We start from the raw sequence: 20,042 nt of genomic DNA, 5'->3' as shown, positions 1-20,042 counted from the left end.
GGGCTCTTGCCTTATGGATGGAATTAATGTTGCCGTGACAACATCATTATACACTGCCAATGACTGATGAACCTGTCTCCCAGAATGAATGAGGCATCAAGAATGGCGCAAGGTTAAAAAAAATGGGTGTGTCAGATTCTGCTGACAATTAGACGATCAGGACAGATACAATGGTGTCATTAAACCCCAGTGGTTGAGCAGAAAGCCAGTGTAATGCCTCATGCCTGAAATCCACTCAAAAGGCAGGCCCATTGTTCCACAGAACATGAGCAAACATCTGAACGGTTCAGAGTCTAATAAATAATTCACAGCTGTCCATGCATTATATAGAGATTAATCTGACTTTCATAATCCCTATCCTGTTCATTTGTTGAAATGCTATATTTATACTGATTCAATTCATAGCTCACAGAAGTTCACCAAAGAATAGTCGATTGCATTTATCTGGTAAATCAAAATTTATTCAGATAAGTCATTAATTTATTTCACTGTAAAAAGAATATGTGCTTTTGTAGTTAAGTTATGAATTTCTATCCAAATCAATATGATTATTTCAATATTTGAAAAAATCATGTACTAATCAAAATAAGTTTCTGCTCAGAATTCTGGTAATTTTCGAAACAATCCATATGGAGTAAATGTAATCCAGCATCAGAAGAGATGTAGGTGTTAGATGGTACAAGAGAGTTTGCTGCACATGGCAGATTACCACAATGTGTGAATATTGTTTAGATTAGCATCTTAAAAATGCACTAACATGGAGTTCCAATGAAAGATCATTGATCTGAACAAACAATTCTTTCTTCCATTGATACAAATTTTTTTTTCGGATTTCCAATATTTGCAGTTTTACATTCTTGATTCATTTGAATTTAACCTTCTTTGTGGTATATGCATTCAACATTGTTTTCAGCTTCTCAACTTTACATGGCTGAAATGTCAGAAATGTTAAGAATTGGCAGTTTGTCCTATGTTCTGGATTCCAAGTTGATTTGTATCACTGCCTCCATTCTGCCTCAGTAGGATACGCTACTGGAGAAACCGACATGGATTTAATATTGCCTGTTCTCAGTTAGAATATGAATTGGCAATCCAGCTTTCTGATAGTTGTTAGCTATCAATACAATGCCTAATAGAACGTAACTTCAGAAACTTTATAGGCAAAGAATTTTTTTTACTTGCTCAGTCATCAGTTTAAAGACCTAACATCATGGATGAAGACCAGCAAAGACCAAAGATTTTAATTGGATGTAGACCAGCAAAGACCAAAGATTTTAATTGGATGTCTTGTCTTTGTTGCAATTATGATACTTCATAAATATAGCAAAGATAAGAGATCAGGATAAACTTTCTTAATAGGGCAGACTGCTTTCACCTGAAAGTGCTAAATAGCTCCATTGTTGAATATGATTGTTGCCCTGTTGTGAATACTTGTGAAATTGTATTCAGTAAATCTGTAATTTTTGTTTTGTCTATTTGACTAACAAAGTGAGTTCAAGTCAGCCAGATTCTTGAACCATGCTAGTTCAGCAATATCTTCCAATGGAGGCAGTTTGGCACCCTTAAATAGCTTATTTATGTCAGAACTAAAGAGATGTCCTCCATCTTCAAAGAAAGGAGCTTCACTTCCTCCACCATCAACGCTGCCCTCAACTGCATCTCTTCCATTTTGCGCACGTCTGCCCTCACCCCATTCTTCCACCACCTCTCCAGGGATAGGGTTCCTCTTGTGTTCACCTACCACCCTACCAGTGTCTGCGTCCAGCACGTAATTCTGTGTAACTTCAAACATCTCCAGCGAGATCCAACCACCAAGCACATCTTCCAACCTCCTCTCTTCCCCCCCCAAACTTTCTGCTTTCTGGAGGCATCACTCCCTAAAAGACTCCCTTGTCCATTTGTCCTCCCCATTTATCTTCCTTCTGGCACTTATCCTTGCAAGTGGAACAGTGCTACACCTGCCCGACACCTCTTCCCTCACTACCATTTCGGGCCCCAGACAGTTTTTCCAGGTGAAGCGACACTTCATTGTTGGGGGTCATCTACTGTATCTGGTTCCCCAAGTGTGACCTTCTGTATATCAGTAAGACCCAATGCAGAGTGGGAGCACCTGGCTGAGCACCTATGCTATGTCTGTTAGAAAAAAAGTAGGATCTCCCAATGGCCACCCATTTTAATTCTACTTCCTATTCCCATTCTGACATGCTAATCCATGGCTTCCTCTACTGCTGTGATGAGGCCACACTCAAGTTGGAGGAGCAACACCTTATATTCCATCTGGGTGGCCTCCAACCTGATGACATGAACATCGATTTCTCGAGCTTCCAGTAATGGCTACGTCCCCCTCCCACTTCACCATTCCTTATTTCCATTTCCCTCTCTCTAATTTTCTCTTCAACTGCCTGTCACGTCCATCCGGTGCTCTTCCCCTTCCCTTTCTTCCGTGGACCTCTGTCCTCTCCTGTCAGGTTCTCCCTTCTCCAGCACATTATCTTTTTTACAAATTGACTTCCCAGCTTATGACTTCATCTCTCCCTCCTCTTGGTTTCACCTATCTCCTTTTAGTTCTTCCTCTCCTCCCCCACCTTCTTACTCTGACTTCTCATCTTCCTCAGTCCTGATGAAGGGTCTGTGCTTGAAATGTTGACTGTTTACTCTTTTCCATAGATGCTGTCTGGCCTGCAGAGTTCCTCCAGCATTGTGTGTGTGTGTTATTTATGACAGAACCCACATACAGTGCCTATAAAAAGTATTTACCCCCTTGGAAGTTTTCATGTTTTACAACATTGAATCACAGTGGATTCAATTTGGCTTTTTTGACACTAATCAACAGAAAAAGACTTTCATGTCAAAGTGAAAACAGATCTCTATGAAGTGATCTAAATTAATTACAAATATAAAGCACAAAATAATTGATTGCATAAGTCTTCACATCCCCTTTAATATGACACTCCTAATCATCACTGGTGCAACCAATTGGTTTTAGAAGTCACATAATTAGTTAAATAGAGATCTGTTTTTGGAGATTTGTGTGCAGAAAAGGTGTTTTAACTGATTTAGTATAAATACACCTAAATCTGGAGAGTCCAGCTGCTGGTGAGTCAGTATCCCAGCAAAAACTACACCATGAAGACAAAAGAACAACTTCACAAAAAGGTTATTGAAAAGCACAAGTCAGGAGATGGATGCAAGAAAATTTGGAAATCACTGAATATCGCTTGTAGTACAGTTAAGTCAATCATCAAAGAATGGAAAGAATATGGCATAGCTGTAAATCTGCAGGCCATCCTCAAAAACTGAGTGACCATGCAAGAAAGGGACTAGTGAGGGAGGCCATCAAGAGACCTATGACAACTCTGGAGGATTTACAAGTTTCATTGGCTGAGCTGGGAATCACTGTGCATGCAAAAGCTGTTGCTCGTGTTCTTCACCAGTTTCAGCTTTATGGGAGCGAAGCAGTGAGAAAGCCACTGTTGAAAGATACTCACATGAAACCTTAGCTAGGGTTTGCCATAAGGCATGTGAGAGACTCTAAAGAAGGTTCTATGGTCTGATGAAACCAACATTGAGCTTTTTGGCCATTTGACTAAACGCTATGTTTGGCATAAGCCAAACACCACACATCATCAAAAACACGCCTTCCATAAGACATAGAGCAGAATTAAGCCATCTGGCCCATCAAGTCCACTCCACCATTCAATCATGGGTGATCCTTTTTCTTTCTCCTCCTCAACCCCAGTTCCCGGCCTTCTCCCTGTAACCTTTGATACCATGTCCAATCAAGAACCTATCAATCTCTGCCTTAACCCAATGACCTGGCCTCCACAGCTGCATATTGCAACAAATTCCACAAATTCATTACTCTTTGGCTAAAGAAATTTAGAATCAGAATCAGATTTATTATCATCGGCATGTGACGTGAAATTTGTTAACTTAGCAACAGTAGTTCAATGCAATACATAATCTAGCAGAGAGAGAAAAAATTAAATTAAAAAATAATAAACAAGTAAATCAATTACATATATCGAATAGATTAAAAAATGTGCAAAAACACAAATACTGTATATTTTAAAAAAGTGAGGTAGTGTTCAAAGATTCAATGTCCCTTTAGCAATCGGATAGCAGAGGGGAAGATACTATTCCTGAATTGCTGTGTGTGTGCCTTCAGGCTTCTGTACCTCCTACTTGACGGTAACAGAGAGAAAAGGGCATGCCCTCAGTGCTGGAGGTCCTTAATAATGGACGCTGCCTTTCTGAGACACTGTTCCCTAAAGATGTCATGGGTACTTTGTAGGCTAATACCCAAGATGGAGCTGACTAGGTTTACAACATTCTGAGGCTTCTTTCAGTCCTGTGCAGTAGCCCCCCCCCCCCCCCCCCAAATACCAGACAGTGATGCAGCCTGTCAGAATGCTCTCCACGGTACAACTATAGAAGTTTTTGAGTGTATTTGCTGACATGCCAAATGTCTTCAAACTCCTAATGAAGTATAGCTGCTGTCTTGCAGTCTTTATAACTACATTAATATGTTGGGACCAAGTTAGATCCTCAGAGATCTTGACAACCAGGAACTTGAAGCTGCTCATTCTCTCCACTTCTGATCCCTCTATGAAAATTGGTATGTGTTCCTTTGTCTTACCCTTCCTGAAGTCCACAATGAGCTCTTTCGTCTTACTGATGTTGTGCCAGATTGTTGCTACAGCACCACTCCACTAGTTGGCATATCTCACTCCTGTATGCCCTCTCATTACCACCTGAGATTCTACCAACAATGGTTGTAACATCGCGAATCTATAGATGGTATTTGAGCTATGCCTAGCCACACAGTCATGTGTATATAGAGAGTAGAGTAGTGGGCTAAGCACACACCCCTGAGATGATTTCTCTGCATCTCTGTTTTGAAAGGGCACCCCTCTATCCTGAGGTTGTGCCCTCTTGTCCTAGACTCTCCCACCATGGGAAACGTCCTGTTCCACATCTACTCTGTCTAGGCTTTTCAAAGTTTGAAAGGTTTCAATGAGATCCCCCCCCCCCCCACCCATCCTACTGATCTTCAGTCAGTACAATGCCAGAGCCATCAAACGTTCCTTTTATGATAACTCTTTCATTCCTGAATCATCCTTGTGAACCTCCTCTGGACCCTCTCCAATGCCAGCACATCTTTCCTAAGATGAGGAACCCAAAACTGTTCACAATACTCAAGGTGAGGCCTTACCAGTGCCTTATACAGCCTCAGCATCACATCCTTGCTCTTGTATAAATGAATGCTAACATAGCATTTGCCTTTCTCACCATTGACTCAACCTGCAAGTTAACCTTCAGGGTGTTCTGCACAAGGACTCCCAAGTTTCTTTGCATCTCAGAGTTTTGAATTTTCTCCCCGTTTAGAGATTACCATAGATTCCGGACTACAGAGCGCACCTGATTAAAAGCCGCTGGCTCTAATTTTAGAAAGAAAATCAATTTTTTACTTGTACAGGCCGCACCGGATTTTAGGCCGCACCGGATTTTCAGCCGCAGGTGTCCCACGTTGTAATATGAGATATTTACACAGAAAGATATTACACGTGAGGATTTTTTAACTTTTAATTAAATCCATATGGTAACATAAACAAATACATATTGCAAATGCTTTTTTTCGAACCGTGCCTGTAACGCGGCTACTTTTAAATATACGTTGCGTATACTTTTTTACTGAACAACATTCCAATATCTCCTAACGACTGGTAAAAAATATATATACTGCAGCCTACCAGGAAAAGTTATTGATCGCCTTTAACTTAAAAGCAGCGTTTTCGCTCCGCCGCTCGCCCCCCGCCGTCCCGTTTATCGCAAACCGGCATTTTTCCCACAAGACGCGGCGAAACCGGGTGTGACGTCATAGCATCCCGCGATGTAGTACAGAAAACAAATATAGTTAAAACTCTTCTAACTTTAACTAGAAAATGAATTACTAAGCGAAAATATTATAAACTAAATAACTGCCATAAAGGCAGCACAATGCTTTTCTTCGAGTGTTTTCCATGTTGATGAGGGTGAGTACAAATGACTGATTTACAATAATTTAATTGTGAAAGTGCGCTTGATTTATCGTACAATTTCATTGGACCTCTGTGAACTACTCATCAATTTTATTGGTCTACTGTTACGAGGCAAAATGTTTTTGGCGGCATGAAAAAAATCATGTATTAGCCGCACCGTATTAAAGGCCGCAGAGTTCAAAGCTGTTCAAAATGTGGGAAAAAAGTAGCGGCTTAAAATCCGGAATCTACGGTAGTCTGCACATTTATTTCTACTGCCAAAGTGAATGGCCTTGCATCTTCCAACATTGTATTTCATTTGCCACTTTCTTGCCCATTCTCCTAATCTGTCTAAGTCCTTCTGCATTCTACCCGTTTCCTCAACACAATCTTCGCATCATCTGCAAACTTGGCAACAAAGCCATCTATTCCATCATCTAAATCATTGATATACAGCATAAAAAGAAGTTGTCCCAACACCGACCCCTGCAGAAAACCACTAGTCACTGGCAGCCAACCAGAAAAGGATCCTTTTATTCCCACTCGCTGCCTCCTACCAATCAGCCAATGCTCCAACCACGTTAGTAACTTTCCTGTAATACCATGGGCTCTACAGCATCCCTACTGTGAAGCATGGTGGTGGCTACATCATGCTATTGGGATGCTTCACTGCAACAGGCCCTGGAAGGCTTGTAAAGGTAGAGGGTAAAATGGATGTTGCAAACTACAGGGAAATCCTGAAGGAAAACATGATGCCGTCTGCAAGAGAACTGCAACTTGGGATAAGATTTGTTTTCCAGCAAGACAATGTCCCCAAGCATAAAGCCAAATTTACACAGGAATGGCTTAAAAACAACAATGTTAATGTCCTGGAGTGGCCAAGACAGAATCCAGACATCAATCCAATTGAGAATTTGTGGCTGGACTTGGACTGTTCAAACATGATCCCCATGCAATCTGATCGAGCTTGAGCAGTTTTATAAAGAATAATGGGGAGACATTGCAGTGTCCAGATGTGCAAAGCTGATAGAGACCTTGAGCCTTGATACAGACTCAAGGCTGTAATTGCTGCCAAAAGTACATCTACTAAATACTGACTTGAAGGGGGTGAATACTTATGCAATCAATTATTTTCTGTTTTTATTTGTAATTAATTTAAATCACTGCAGAGATCTATTTTCACTTTGATAGGAAGAAGGCTTTTTCTGTTGATCAGTGTCAAAAATAGTCAAAATAAATTCAATGTGATTCACTATTGTAAACCAATAAAACATGAAAACTTCCAAGAGGGAAGTTTTTATAGACACTGTATATGATTCCACTGAGAATTTTCATAGAATAACTAGGAATAGACTGCAGATACATGCAAGTCCCAAGAAAGAGAAAATGACCACATGTATAACATTTTAGGTGGTACAAAACTGTTGCAGCTCAGAGCGTTCCAGAGTTTGAAGTTCAATTCCAGTGCCATTCTGAAATGCATCTATATATGTTCTCCCAGTGGAATGTGTGTGTTTTCCCTGGGTGCTCCAGTTTCCTCACACAGTCCATTGGCATACTGGGTAGGTTAATAGGTCATTGTACGTAGTCCTATGATTGAGTTAGGGTTAATCGTGGTTGTGGAGTTGCTGAGATGGAGTGGCTCAAAAGGTGGTAAGAGCCTACTTCATGCTGTATCACTAAATAAATAAAATAAATATTTTCAGGGAATAACGGTAAAAAATTATTTGTTTTAATGAAGAAAGTTATTGTGTATGAATATTTTGGTGCTGCTTAATTAAATATCCCCTTCGTTTCAAATAAAATCCCAGACTCTTGTGTCTAGTATTTGTCTAGCTCCAGTAACGTGGTAAATCTTCTCTATGCCTTCTCTAATGGTTTCACACCCTTTCTCTGTTGTAGTGACCAGAATTGTAAGTGATACTCTGTTTTTGTCAAGACTTGTGTATAATTCTAGTATGGTCTTCCAACTCTTTTATTCCATACCTCTATTTTGACTCTTAAGGTATACACCTTCCATCTGTGAGATATTGTTAAACTGTATTCCTCTTGAAAAAGGATCTAGTGCTTTGCTGGTGTATATGACAAATAAACTCTCCTTGGGCTACCAGCTGGGTGCAAGTATTGATTTTAACTGATGCTTTGATGACAAACGCTGCCATCTTCATCAGGGATGAAGAGCATCTATTATTCTTGTCTCATCCCATCATTTGTGCCTTCATAACTTCTGGCATGGCTGTTTTGCTGTTTTATAGATAGATTTCTGTCATTAGTCCTTAATAAATGTCTGTTTAAACAGAGTTGTGGGCCAGTATCCTCATCTTGGGACAACTGCATTCACCTATCTATCCTATATTTGCTAACTACATTGTCTGTGAGCCTAGCATCAGCTTAATTTTAAGACTTCCATCCTTCAATCAAGCCTACCACAGCCTTGCCACTCCCTTCCTCAGCCGTACAATCCTGAATGCTCACTGAACGTTAAAGTCTTGTCTCTTGCTTATTCACTGATTTTAAGTCATTACTACTGGTGGTCTTATGTTAAGTTAATAGGCTTTTTACCCCTCCATCTCTCTCTCACCCATTCAGACTCTAAAATCTAACTGTTTGAGCAAGCCTATGGTCACTTGTCATGATGTTTCTTTCATATCTTCCCAAGGAATATCTTAGCTGAGTAGATCTGGCCTTGGTCTAAATGGGAATAAGTCAGAAGATGTGTAGCCTGGGTGGTTGATGGTTGGGTTGAGCTGTTCTCAGATCTTAGCAATTTACTTGCAAACATTTCACCACCAAGTGAGGAGACATCGTCAGTATGCTGTTGATTATAATCAACAGCGTACTGACAATGTCTCCTCATATGGCGACGAAACACTTGCAAGTACATTGCCAAGACTGGAGAATAACTCAGCTCAACTAAATGGGAATGTTTCTTTTTGGTTCATCATTGTTATTTTTAATGAGTATGTGAAATCTAACCTAATTATGATACTCTCCACCAAATGCTAACCATTACCAAACTTCATTCTCTCATGGCAAGTACAGAGCTGATGGACCTGATATTTACAAAACTTCATGCACACATCTGAAGAAGTGAGGATGATGTGCTGCGCTGGTCTATGTTCTTAAGCCTTAAATCCAAAACTTTCCTCAAGTGCGGTCTGACCAATGCCTTATAAAGCTTCAACATTATGTCCTTGCTCTTGAATTCTAATCCTGTATGCCTTTATTCCTTCTGCCAACACATGACCATACACTTCCCCACACTATATTCCATTTGCCACGTCTTTCCCCATTCTCCCACTCTGTCCAACTCTTTCTGCAGGTTATCTGCTTCCTCAACACTATCTGCCCCACCATCTATCTTTGTATCATCTGCAAACCTGGCCACAAAGTCATCGATTCGGTTATCTAAGCAACACGCACAAAATGCTGGCAGAACACAGCAGGCCAGGCAGCATCTAGAGGAAGAAGTACAGCTGACATTTCGGGCCGAGATGTCAACTGTACTTCTTATAGATGCTGCCTGGCCTGCTGCATTCCACCAGCATTTGTGTGTGTTGCTTGAATTTCCAGCTTCTGCAGATTTCCTCATGTTTGCATTTTTAAATTCGATTATCTAAATCGTTAACGTATAATGTAGAAAGTAGTGGTCCCAATACTGACCCCTGCAGGTCACCATTAGTCATCGGCAGACAACCAGAATACCAGAATAGGCCCCCTTTATTCCCACTCATTGCCTCCTGCTAGTCAGCAACTCTTCTATTCATGCTGGTATTCCTGTGAGGCACCTCATGAAAGGCCTTCTGAAAATTCACTGATTCTCATTTTTCTATCCTGCTGGTATTTCCTCAGGAAATTTCAACAGATTTATCAGGTAAGGAAATCTGGCTGATTTTGATCTGTTTTATCATGTGCCTCCAAGTACCCTGAAACCTCATCCTTAATAATGGACTCCAACGACTTACCAATTACCGAAGTTAGGCTAAATGGTCTATAATTTCCTTTCTTCTGCCTCTCTCCTTTCTTAAAGAGTGGAGTGCCATTTGCACTTTTCCAGTCCTCTGGAACTACTCCAGAATCCAGTGATTCTTGAAAGATCATTACTAATGCCTCCACAATCTCTTCAGCTACTTCTTAAAGAACCCTGGACTTTATTCCATCTGGCCCAGGTGACTTATCTACCTTCAGACATTTTAACTTCCGAAGCACCTTCTCCTTAATAATAGCAACCACACTTACTTCTGTCCCGACACTCTCGAATTTCTGGCATACTGCTAGGGACTCGCACAGGGAAAACTGATGCGCAAAAACAAAAAAAACATCCAGTAAGCGGCAATTTTCCTGGTGAAAATGCCTTGTTAATGAGCAAACTCAGAGGAGAATGGCCATACTGGTTCAAGGTGACATGACGGCGACAGAAACTCAAATAGCCATGTGTTACAACAGTGGTGTGTAGCAAAGCATCTCTGAAATCATATCATGTTGAACCTTGAAGTGGATGGGCAACACCATGAACATTCACTCAGTGGTCACTTCAGGGTGTGTCTAATAAAGTAGCCACTGCTGTGCTATGTATGTGCTGCTGTCCATGGCTCATTAATGGCAAGGACAATAACAAAGCCAGTTTGTCCATTTACTTATTAGTTTGGCCAGTGGACAGCTTAGTAAGTTCCCATTTTAAGTGATAGCTTGAAACAATTGTCATTGTCTTCATCATTCCTTCCCTAATGTTTAATGGTCAGAATAGATTTTCATGAGTTTGGACATACAGTTTGCTACACATAAACTCACAAGCTGATATGGTTTTGTCCTAAGGGCAACCTTGCTTAGCATTTGAAAGATCAAAGGCTCAGACAGGCAATTGAAGCGTATAAAGGGAGCATTGCTCAGATTACTGAAGTATTTCATCTGAAGACTAAGCTTTGTGAAATTTTAATGCAGGTTTAACCCATTTTAGAACTTGAAAGTGTTTCATGTATACACTTGCTGTAAGTTACTTATAAATATTCATTGTGTTTCAGAATTACTGATTTTGATTACTAAAGCCTCATCGTTTAAGTGTACGCAGTATTACTACTCAAGTACATTTCTTATTTTTCCTTCATAGTTTTATTCAATTCCATGCTTTGAACACCATTTTCTTCTTTGACAATCCATTATTAAACCTTGTACACATGCTATACAGCATAATGCAGAGTTTTAATATGAACAGTTGTCATGATGAAGAATTGGAAACAGTTTCTGAGTAAGTTGAGAAAGATACTTGTAAAATTAAATTATTGTTTCATAAAATTAATCAACCGAAATACCTGGCATACAGATACGACATAAATTATTTTATTTAGCAGTACAGTATAGAATAGACCCGCCCAACTAGCTGCGCCACCCAGCAACCCACCTGTTCAATATTAGCCTGATCTTGGACAATTTCCAATGACCAATTAACCTACTAGCAGGTATGTCTTTGGAATGTGGGAAGTAAATGGAACACCTGGAGGAAACCCTCAGTCATGGGGTTTCCCATGACAAACTCCATACAGATGGTGCTAGAATTGAACTCTGACCTCTGACATCCCAAGCTGAATAGCTAACCTCTATACTATTGTGGCAGTATGCTCAATTGGAATGCAGACTGAGTGTTTTATTGCAAGGCTTTGGAGTACAACAGGTAGGAATGTTTGATTCAATTTTATAGACTGCAGAAAGACTGCAGCTGGAATACTGTGCATACATTTGGCCTCCATATTTGGTGACAGTACAGAGAAGTTTCACAGGATTGAAAGGACAGGTGTGCAGATTGGGTCTATGTTCATCCTAATTTGGAAGTCTCACAGAGGACCTTATAAGGTTGAGAGGATTGATTGGGAGGGTGCTGAGTGAATGTTTCACACAGAGGACTATATAGTATAAATTCAGAATAAGGGACCATGTATTAATGACAAAGAAGGAGATTATTCTCTGAATCTTCTAACTCTTGATTCTGCACCTCAGGGTGTTCTGGAGGTGGGAGTGATCAAATATATTCAGGGTAGACATTGACTTACATTTGAACTTTAAAAGTGTCAAAGGAAATGGCAGAACAGGAAAATGCTATTGAGGCGAAGATCAGATGAGCCATGATTTTGCTGAATAGTGGAACAGGTTTGAGGGGCCAATTGTCCTGTTCCTATTTATTTTCTTACATGTCTTCACTTGAGAGTAATGAGCTATATTAAAATGTCATTTCAATGAAAGGGACACTGGGAACTTGGTGGATGTCACATTTGTCCAAAGAGAAGTCTATGTTTACTTTAAAATCTTATCTTCTCTGACCATATATTTTAATATCTCTTCTTCCTTTTGTTCTTCAATAACATAGCAGTGTTTATATGGTTAGATTGTTGGAGGGACAAAAGGAAGGTTTCTCCATTTATTCACTAAAATAAATGCAAGTCGCAGAGGATCTTGTGGGAAAAATGGTTTATGCTTTTAGGTGTCTTTAGTGACCATAAGATGCTCTGAGGTACTTTACAAGCAATAAAGTGGCGTTTTGAAGTTCAATTCCTCTTGAAAGGTTGTACACAGCATGTTTTGAGAAACAGCACTGAGATGAAAGAGCAAGTAATCTTATTAATAATATTTGAGTGGTAAATATTGGTAGGATAGACTGAGAACATTTATGAACTTCTCCAAATCAGATATGGCACATTTGACATAGCAGTAGTCCTTCACTTTGCATTTGAAGTCTTGCTGTAAATTATTGGAAAAAATCAAGTGAAGGAGATTTAATCTTTTCACTTGGAGGTGAAACTTATAGATGCTGAACCTTTTACAAAAGACATGGAACAAATGTATTTTAAAATCTATAAGTGTTAAATTGTATCAAGAAGGGACTTGTTTTTGCTAATTTTGTGAGTAATTATATAGCTGTTGAGTAAAATAAGACCTTAAGACATAGCAGAATTAGGCTATTCAGCTCATCAAGTCTGCTCCTCCATTCCATCATGGCTGATCCCGATTCCTATTCAACCCCATACACCTGCCTTCTCGCCATATCCTTTCATGCCCAGACTTAATCAGGAAACGATCAACTTCTGCCTTAAATATACCCACTGACTTGGCCTCCACCGCAGTCTGTGGCAGAACATTCCATGGATTCACTACTCTCTGGCTTAAAAAAATTCCTCCTTACCTCTGTTTTAAATGGTCTTCCCTCAATTTTGAGGCTGGACCCTCTAGTTCTTGATACCCCCACCATAAGAAACATCCTCTACATTTCCATCCTATCTATTCCTTTCAACTTTCGGTAGGTTTCAATTAGGTCTTCCTGCCACCCCACCCCACCCCCCATTCTTTTAAATTCCAATGAGTACAGGCCCAAGCTGCTAAACACTCTTTATTCTTGAAATCATCCTCGTGAACCTCCTCTGGACTCTTTTCAATGACAGCACATCCTTTCTGAGATATGGGACCCAAAACTGTTGACGAAAGTCCAAGACTAGTGTCTTATAAAGGTTCAGCATTATCTCCTTGCTTTTATATTCCATTCCTCTTGAAATAAATACCAACATTGCATTTGACTTCTTTACCACAGACTCAACCTGTAAATTAACCTTCTGGGAGTCTTGCACAAGGACTGCTAAGTCCCTCTGCACCCCTGATATTTAAATAATAGTCTGCACTATTGTTCCTTTTACCAACATGCATTGTCATACACTTTCCAACACTATATTCCATCTGCCAATTTTTTGTCCATTCTTCCAATTTGTCTTAAGTCCTGCTGCAATCTCATTGCTTCCTCAGTACTACCTAACGTTCCACCTATCCTTGTATCATCCACAAGCTTTGGCACATAGCCATCAATTCCATTATCCAAATCATTCAAGCAATGTAAAAAGTAGTGGTCCCAAAACTGACCCATGATGAACACCATTAGGAACCGGCAGCCAACCAGAAAAGGCCCCTTTTATTTCCATTCACTGCCTCCTGCCTGTCAGCCATTCTGCTATCCGTGCCAATATTTTTCCTGCAATGCCATAGGATTTTATCTACTTAAGCAGCCTCAGGTGTGGCACCTTATCAAACACCTTCTGAAAATCCAAGTAAATGACATCCACTGCCTTTCCTTTGTCCACCCTGCTTGTTACTTCCTTGAAGAACTCTAACAGATGTGTCAGGCAAGATTTCCCTGACTTTGACTTATCATTAGTCCCCAAGTACCTTGTCCCTATTAATGGACTCCAGCACTTTACCAACCACTGACTGAGATTAGGCTAACTGGCCTATAATTTCCTTTCTAAATAAACTACCGAGATCAGCAATTTTCAAAAGGAAGATAATAATGTCAGCAGAAGTCCTTCACCTTAAGTAAACTTGGAAACATCAGCTATTAAAGTTTATTCAGTCTTATTCTATGAGTCAGCACTCCCCCACCCCCCAAATAGGGCCCTGCTATAATATCACTATAGAACAGATAGATCTAAATAATTTTGAACAATGAAAATGTTGTTATTGTATGAAAGCTTATATCCGTAAACTGCCAACTTCCTCGCCTTGGAGTAGATTTCGATACCCATGATTTGTACAGCTGTGAGGATAGATTTGCAGAGATCCCTCTGAAATTCAGTTTGTGCTCAGCTTTGCAAAATGGACACTAATAGCTGCAAATCTACTCTGTATAATTGATTCTGAGAGTATCCACAAATACAATTATGGTAATATTGTACAGTAATCCTCCCGGTGGTGCAGTGGCATCCACATCGGTCATTGAGGTGAATGGTCCTGGGTTCGAAATTGGGCCAGCTCATTGCATGGTTACCATCATGCTGGGTTGAGTATCAAGCTATCAACTCAGCCCGTAAAAAAAAAACAGACAAAAATTGAATTGAATTGTGTATGGTAAGGGAAACAAGTAGGGTAGTTATGGAAACTATGATGATTAAAGAAGAGGAAGTACTGGCGCTTTTAAAGAATATAAAAGTAGATAAATCTCTGGGTCCTGACAGGATATTCCCTAGGACTTTGAGGGAGGTTAGTGTAGAAATAGCCGGGGCTCTGACAGAAATATTTCAAATGTCATTAGAGATGGGGATGGTGCCGGAGGATTGGCGTATTGCTCATGTGGTTCCATTGCTTAAAAAGGGTTCTAAGAGTAAACCTAGCAATTATCGGCCTGTAAGTTTGACGTCAGTGGTGGGTAAATTGATGGAAAGTATTCTTAGAGATGGTGTATATAATTATCTGGATAGACAGGGTCTGATTAGTAACTGTCAACATGGATTTGTGCGTGGAAGGTCATAGTTAACAAATCTTATTGTTTTTTGAAGAGGTTACTAGGAAAGTTGATGAGGGTAAAGCAGTGGATGTTGTCTATAGGGACTTCAGTAAGGCCTTTGACAAAGTTCCACACGGAAGGTTAGTTAGGAAGGTTCAATCGTTAGGTATTAATATTGAAGTAGTAAAATGGATTCAACAGTGGCTGGATGGGAGATGCCAGAAAGTAGTGGTGGATAACTGGTTGTCAGATTGGAGGCCGGTGACTAGTGGTGTGCCTCAGGGATCTGTACTGGGTCCAATGTTGTTTGTCATATACATTAATGATCTGGATGATGGGGTGGTAAATTGGATTAGTAAGTATACAGATGGTACTAAGGTAGGTGGCGTTGTGGATAATGAAGTAGGTTTTCAAAGTTTGCAGAGAGATTTAGGCCAGTTAGAAGAGTGGGCTGAAAGATGGCAGATGGAGTTTAATGCTGATAAGTGTGAGGTTCTACATTTTGGTAGGACTAATCAAAATAGGACATACATGGTAAACGGTAGGGCATTGAGGAATGTAGTAGAACAGAGTGATCTAGGAATAATGGTGCATAGTTCCCTGAAGGTGGAATCTCATGTGGATAGGGTGGTGAAGAAAGCTTTTGGTATGCTGGCCTTTATAAATCAGAGCATTGAGTATAGGAGTTGGGATGTAATGTTAAAATTGTACAAGGCATTGGTGAGGCCAAATTTGGAGTATTGTGTACAGTTCTGGTTACCAAATTATAGGAAAGATGTCAACAAAATAGAGAGAGTACAGAGGAGATTTACTAGAATGTTACCTGGGTTTCAGCACCTAAGTTACAGAGAAAGGTTGAACAAGTTAGGTCTTTATTCTTTGGAGCGTAGAAGGTTGAGGGGGGACTTGATAGAGGTATTTAAAATTATGAGGGGGATAGATAGAGTTGACATGGATAGGCTTTTTCCATTGAGAGTAGGGGAGATTCAAACAAGAGGACATGAGTTGAGAGTTAAGGGGGCAAAAGTTTAGGGGTAACACGAGTGGGAACTTCTTTACTCAGAGAGAGGTAGCTGTGTGGAACGAGCTTCCAGTAGAAGTGGTAGAGGCAGGTTCGATTTTGTCATTTAAAAAAAATTGATAGGTATATGGACAGGAAAGGAATGGAGGGTTATGGGCTGAGTGCAGGTAGGTGGGACTAGGTGAGAGTAAGCATTCGGCACGGACTAGAGGGGCCGAGATGGCCTATTTCTGTGCTGTAATTGTTATATGGTTATATGGTTAAAATCTAAAGAAATGGCAAGGTTACCGCCCATTGCACCACAAGACATGGAAAGGAGCAACAACAATGTTATACTGTACAGTGTTCTAATATAGTGATTTCCTAAGTTTACCAGTATTATCTGAGAGTTAAAGAGGTTTTCATCAAAGTTTCTGTTTATCTAATATCCAGGTCCAGTTATGTATGTGAACATCACTAAAGTTCATTCGTACATTAGTGATATCTACACGATTATACATAACCAAAATATATGCAGTGTGTCTTGTTTCTTCATATGTTATTACTAAGTGGTCTGCTAGTCACTTTGGAGACAATTAAATTAACTACATTACTTTTGGTCTGAGAATGCAGAAGCCAAACCAGGACATTAGTGAACCAGAAAGGACTTTTTAAAATAATAATTTGATATGCTCACGTTTATTACTGTTTGGGTGTGTTTTATTTTATTATTCCAGCTTTCTGTAATTAATTAAATTTACTTTCCCCAGCTGCTGTTATGGTATTTAAGCCTATATGTCCAATAGCCTCCATCTCTTGATACTGAATTTAACCATAATCTAGCATACCCTGATCATTGTAGGATCTCACTCTGCAGAAACTGGCTGACATGTTTTCTGGTTGAAGAGTGGTTGCATCTCAAAAGTACTTAATTGGCTAGAAACTATTGGAACTTCATCAGTTTGTGAAAGGCATTGTATAAGTGTAGGTTTATCTGCCTTTTCACATATTTTCTGCTAGTAAATTTACTTTAAAGAGGCTGATATGTTTGAAGGTGTTGATGGAGGCCTTAGATTGGCTTCCTCTGCTTTATAGCATGGAAACTTGGAGTTTTTGGGTAAAATGAATTCTGCAATTGGAGAGATTGAGATGTAGTAATAATCCATGAAATCATGTATCTGGCAGTCATTTGTTAAAATGATGACTTCTGTTTCAGCTAAGCTTCCAGCATAAAGTTGGAGTCCTTTACTGTAAAGCAGGCCAAAGCACTGAGGAAGAGATGTACAACAATGAGACAGGAAGCCCGGTGTTTGAAGAGTTCCTTGATCTCCTTGGCCACAGGGTGAGACTAAAAGGCTTCAGCAAGTATAGAGCACAGCTGGACAACAAAAGTAAGCCAATTTTGCCTTCTGTTTCTTTGCAAACTGATTTTTGTATATATTTTACTTGGTTGAGAGAGGGAACAAGAGGGTTTTCCACAGGGGACCTCAAATCCTGAATTGCGCTTCAAACAATTTATTGAAAAGCACATTTAAGAATTAGCTTTACTTGCCACATGTATTTTGAAACATACTGTGAAATTTGTCAATTGTGCCAAATCAAGTCAGTGAGGATTTTGCTGGGCAGCCCATAATTGTCGCCATACCTTACTCACCAACAGAGCAGGCCTACAACTCAGGAGTTGTAAAGAGTACTTGAAAGTGATTCTCTAGGTTATGGAATCAGTTCACAGTAGTGGTGACTATGTGGTTCAGGAGCTTGACGGTGGTGTGGGATCTAAGGCGTCTGTACCTTCTGCTTGATGGTCGCATTGAGAAGAGGGCATAGCAAAGCTCATTGCAGGCAAATTGGGGACATTTATTTTAAAAATGGAGTGGTAATGATAGGTAACTTCACCTATCCCAGTATAGAATTGGAAAGTAGTAACATAATAGTAAAACGAGGGAGAAGTTTTTGAAGTGTATTCAAAAGTTGATTGTTAGATTTCTGGCCCATTGAGGAAAATGGCTTTGCAGAATTGGAGCACACCTCAGAAACAACAACCATAATATAGCAACGGAGACAGACAATGCCAAGCTAAAAATAGTCAATGCGGATGGACCAATTTCAGTTGGGTAAGAACACATCTACATCAGGTAAATCAAAATCAATGTATGACATGCAAAATTATAATGAAACAATGGGAAGGCTTTACTGTGTAGATGATTTGAGTACATTCTAAATATATTGCCATCAAGTATATGAGTAGCAAAATTTAAGTCAGGCCTCCATGGAAAAAGATAAAGTAGAGCATATGACGGATGCTATGTTGTTAACAGAAACATAATTGATAAGCAAGGCTACCGTATGCTACTTCGAGATTCAACATCCTGCAGGCATTTTCAGGAATAAAAGAAATACCGTATAATTTTCTGAAAACTATACATAAACAGACAAAGACTAACAAACAACCAATGTGCAAATAAAAATAATACTGAGAATGTGAGTTATAAAGAGTCCTTGAAAGTGAGTTCAGAGTAGTAGTATCCAGGTTGGTTGAGGAGGCTTATGGTTGTAGGTTAACAACTGTTCTTCAATCTGGTGATGGATGTACCTCCTGTTTGATGGTAGTAGCAAGAACAGGGCATGACCTACATGGTTAAGGGTCTTTGATGGACACCAAAAATTCTGCAGATGCTGGAAATTATGCTAAAAGTGTAATTTCTTGGTGGCCAACCATTTTAATTACTGTTCCTATTCCCATTCTGACCTGTTGGTCCATGGTCTCCTCTTGTGAGTGATGAGGCCACTCTCTGGGTGGAGGAGCAGCACCTAATATTCTGTATGAGTAGCCTCCAACTTGATGATATGAAACCCAATTTCTTGTTCCGGTTTAACCAAAAATCCCTCCCCCTTCCCTCGTCGTCTTCAACATCAGAACATTTTTGAACAAGATGTCAGGCCCGTTTGGTGTACCTAATAGAGCATTGAAAACCTGTGCAGCAACTAGCAGGAGTGTTCAAGGACATCTTTAATCTCTCACTGCTGCAGTCAGAGTGTCCCACATCCTTCAAAAGGGTGACAAAGATATCAATGCCCAAGAAGATCAGGATGAGCTGCCTCAACAACTATCGCCCAGTTGCACTCACATTTAGTGTGATGAATGCTTTGAGAGGTTAAACATAGAAACATTAGAAAACCTACAGCACAATACAGGCCCTTCGGCCCACTAAGTTGTGCTGAACATGACCCTACCTTAGAAATTACTAGGCTTACCTATAGCTCTCTATTTTTCTAAGCTCCATGTACCTATCCAAAAGTCTCTTAAAAGACCCTATCATATCAGCCTCCACCACCATTGCCGGCAGCCCATTCCACACACTCACCACTCTCTGAGTAAAAAATTTACCCTTGACATCTCCTCTGTACCTACACCCCACCACCTTAAACCTGTCCTCTTGTGGCAACCGTTTCAGCCCTGGGAAAAAGCCTCTGACTATCCACATGATCAATGCCTCTTATCATCTTATACACCTCTATCAGGTCACCTCTCATCTTCCGTTGCTCCAAGGAGAAAAGGCCGAGTTCACTCAACCCATTCTCAAGGCATGCTCCCCAATCCAGGCAATATCCTTGTAAATCTCCTCTGCACCCTTGCTATGGTTTCCACATCCTTCCTGTAGTGAGGCAACCAGAACTGAGCACAGTACTCCAAGTGGGGTCTGACCAGGTTCCTATATATCTGCAACATTGCCTCTTGACTCCTAAATTCATTTCCATGATTGATGAA

The 20,042-nt window shown here is 40.1% G+C and overlaps 1 protein-coding gene across 3 annotated transcripts in view; it reads left to right on the top strand.

Annotated features, from left to right (window-relative positions):
* Positions 1 to 20,042, top strand: part of sipa1l2 (signal induced proliferation associated 1 like 2) — a 511,308-nt gene that overhangs the window by 238,292 nt on the left and 252,974 nt on the right. For all 3 annotated transcript variants that reach the window (XM_073056679.1, XM_073056680.1, XM_073056678.1), the window contains one exon: positions 17,490 to 17,664. In XM_073056679.1, coding sequence (XP_072912780.1) covers positions 17,490 to 17,664 — 175 coding nt within the window. The remainder of the gene's footprint in view (positions 1 to 17,489; positions 17,665 to 20,042) is intronic.

Source organism: Hemitrygon akajei, chromosome 9 (genome assembly GCF_048418815.1).
Source record: "Hemitrygon akajei chromosome 9, sHemAka1.3, whole genome shotgun sequence".
Classification (NCBI taxonomy): domain Eukaryota; kingdom Metazoa; phylum Chordata; class Chondrichthyes; order Myliobatiformes; family Dasyatidae; genus Hemitrygon; species Hemitrygon akajei.
The sequence above is the reverse complement of the archived record's forward strand: the minus strand, read 5'-3'. Positions and strand labels throughout refer to the sequence as shown.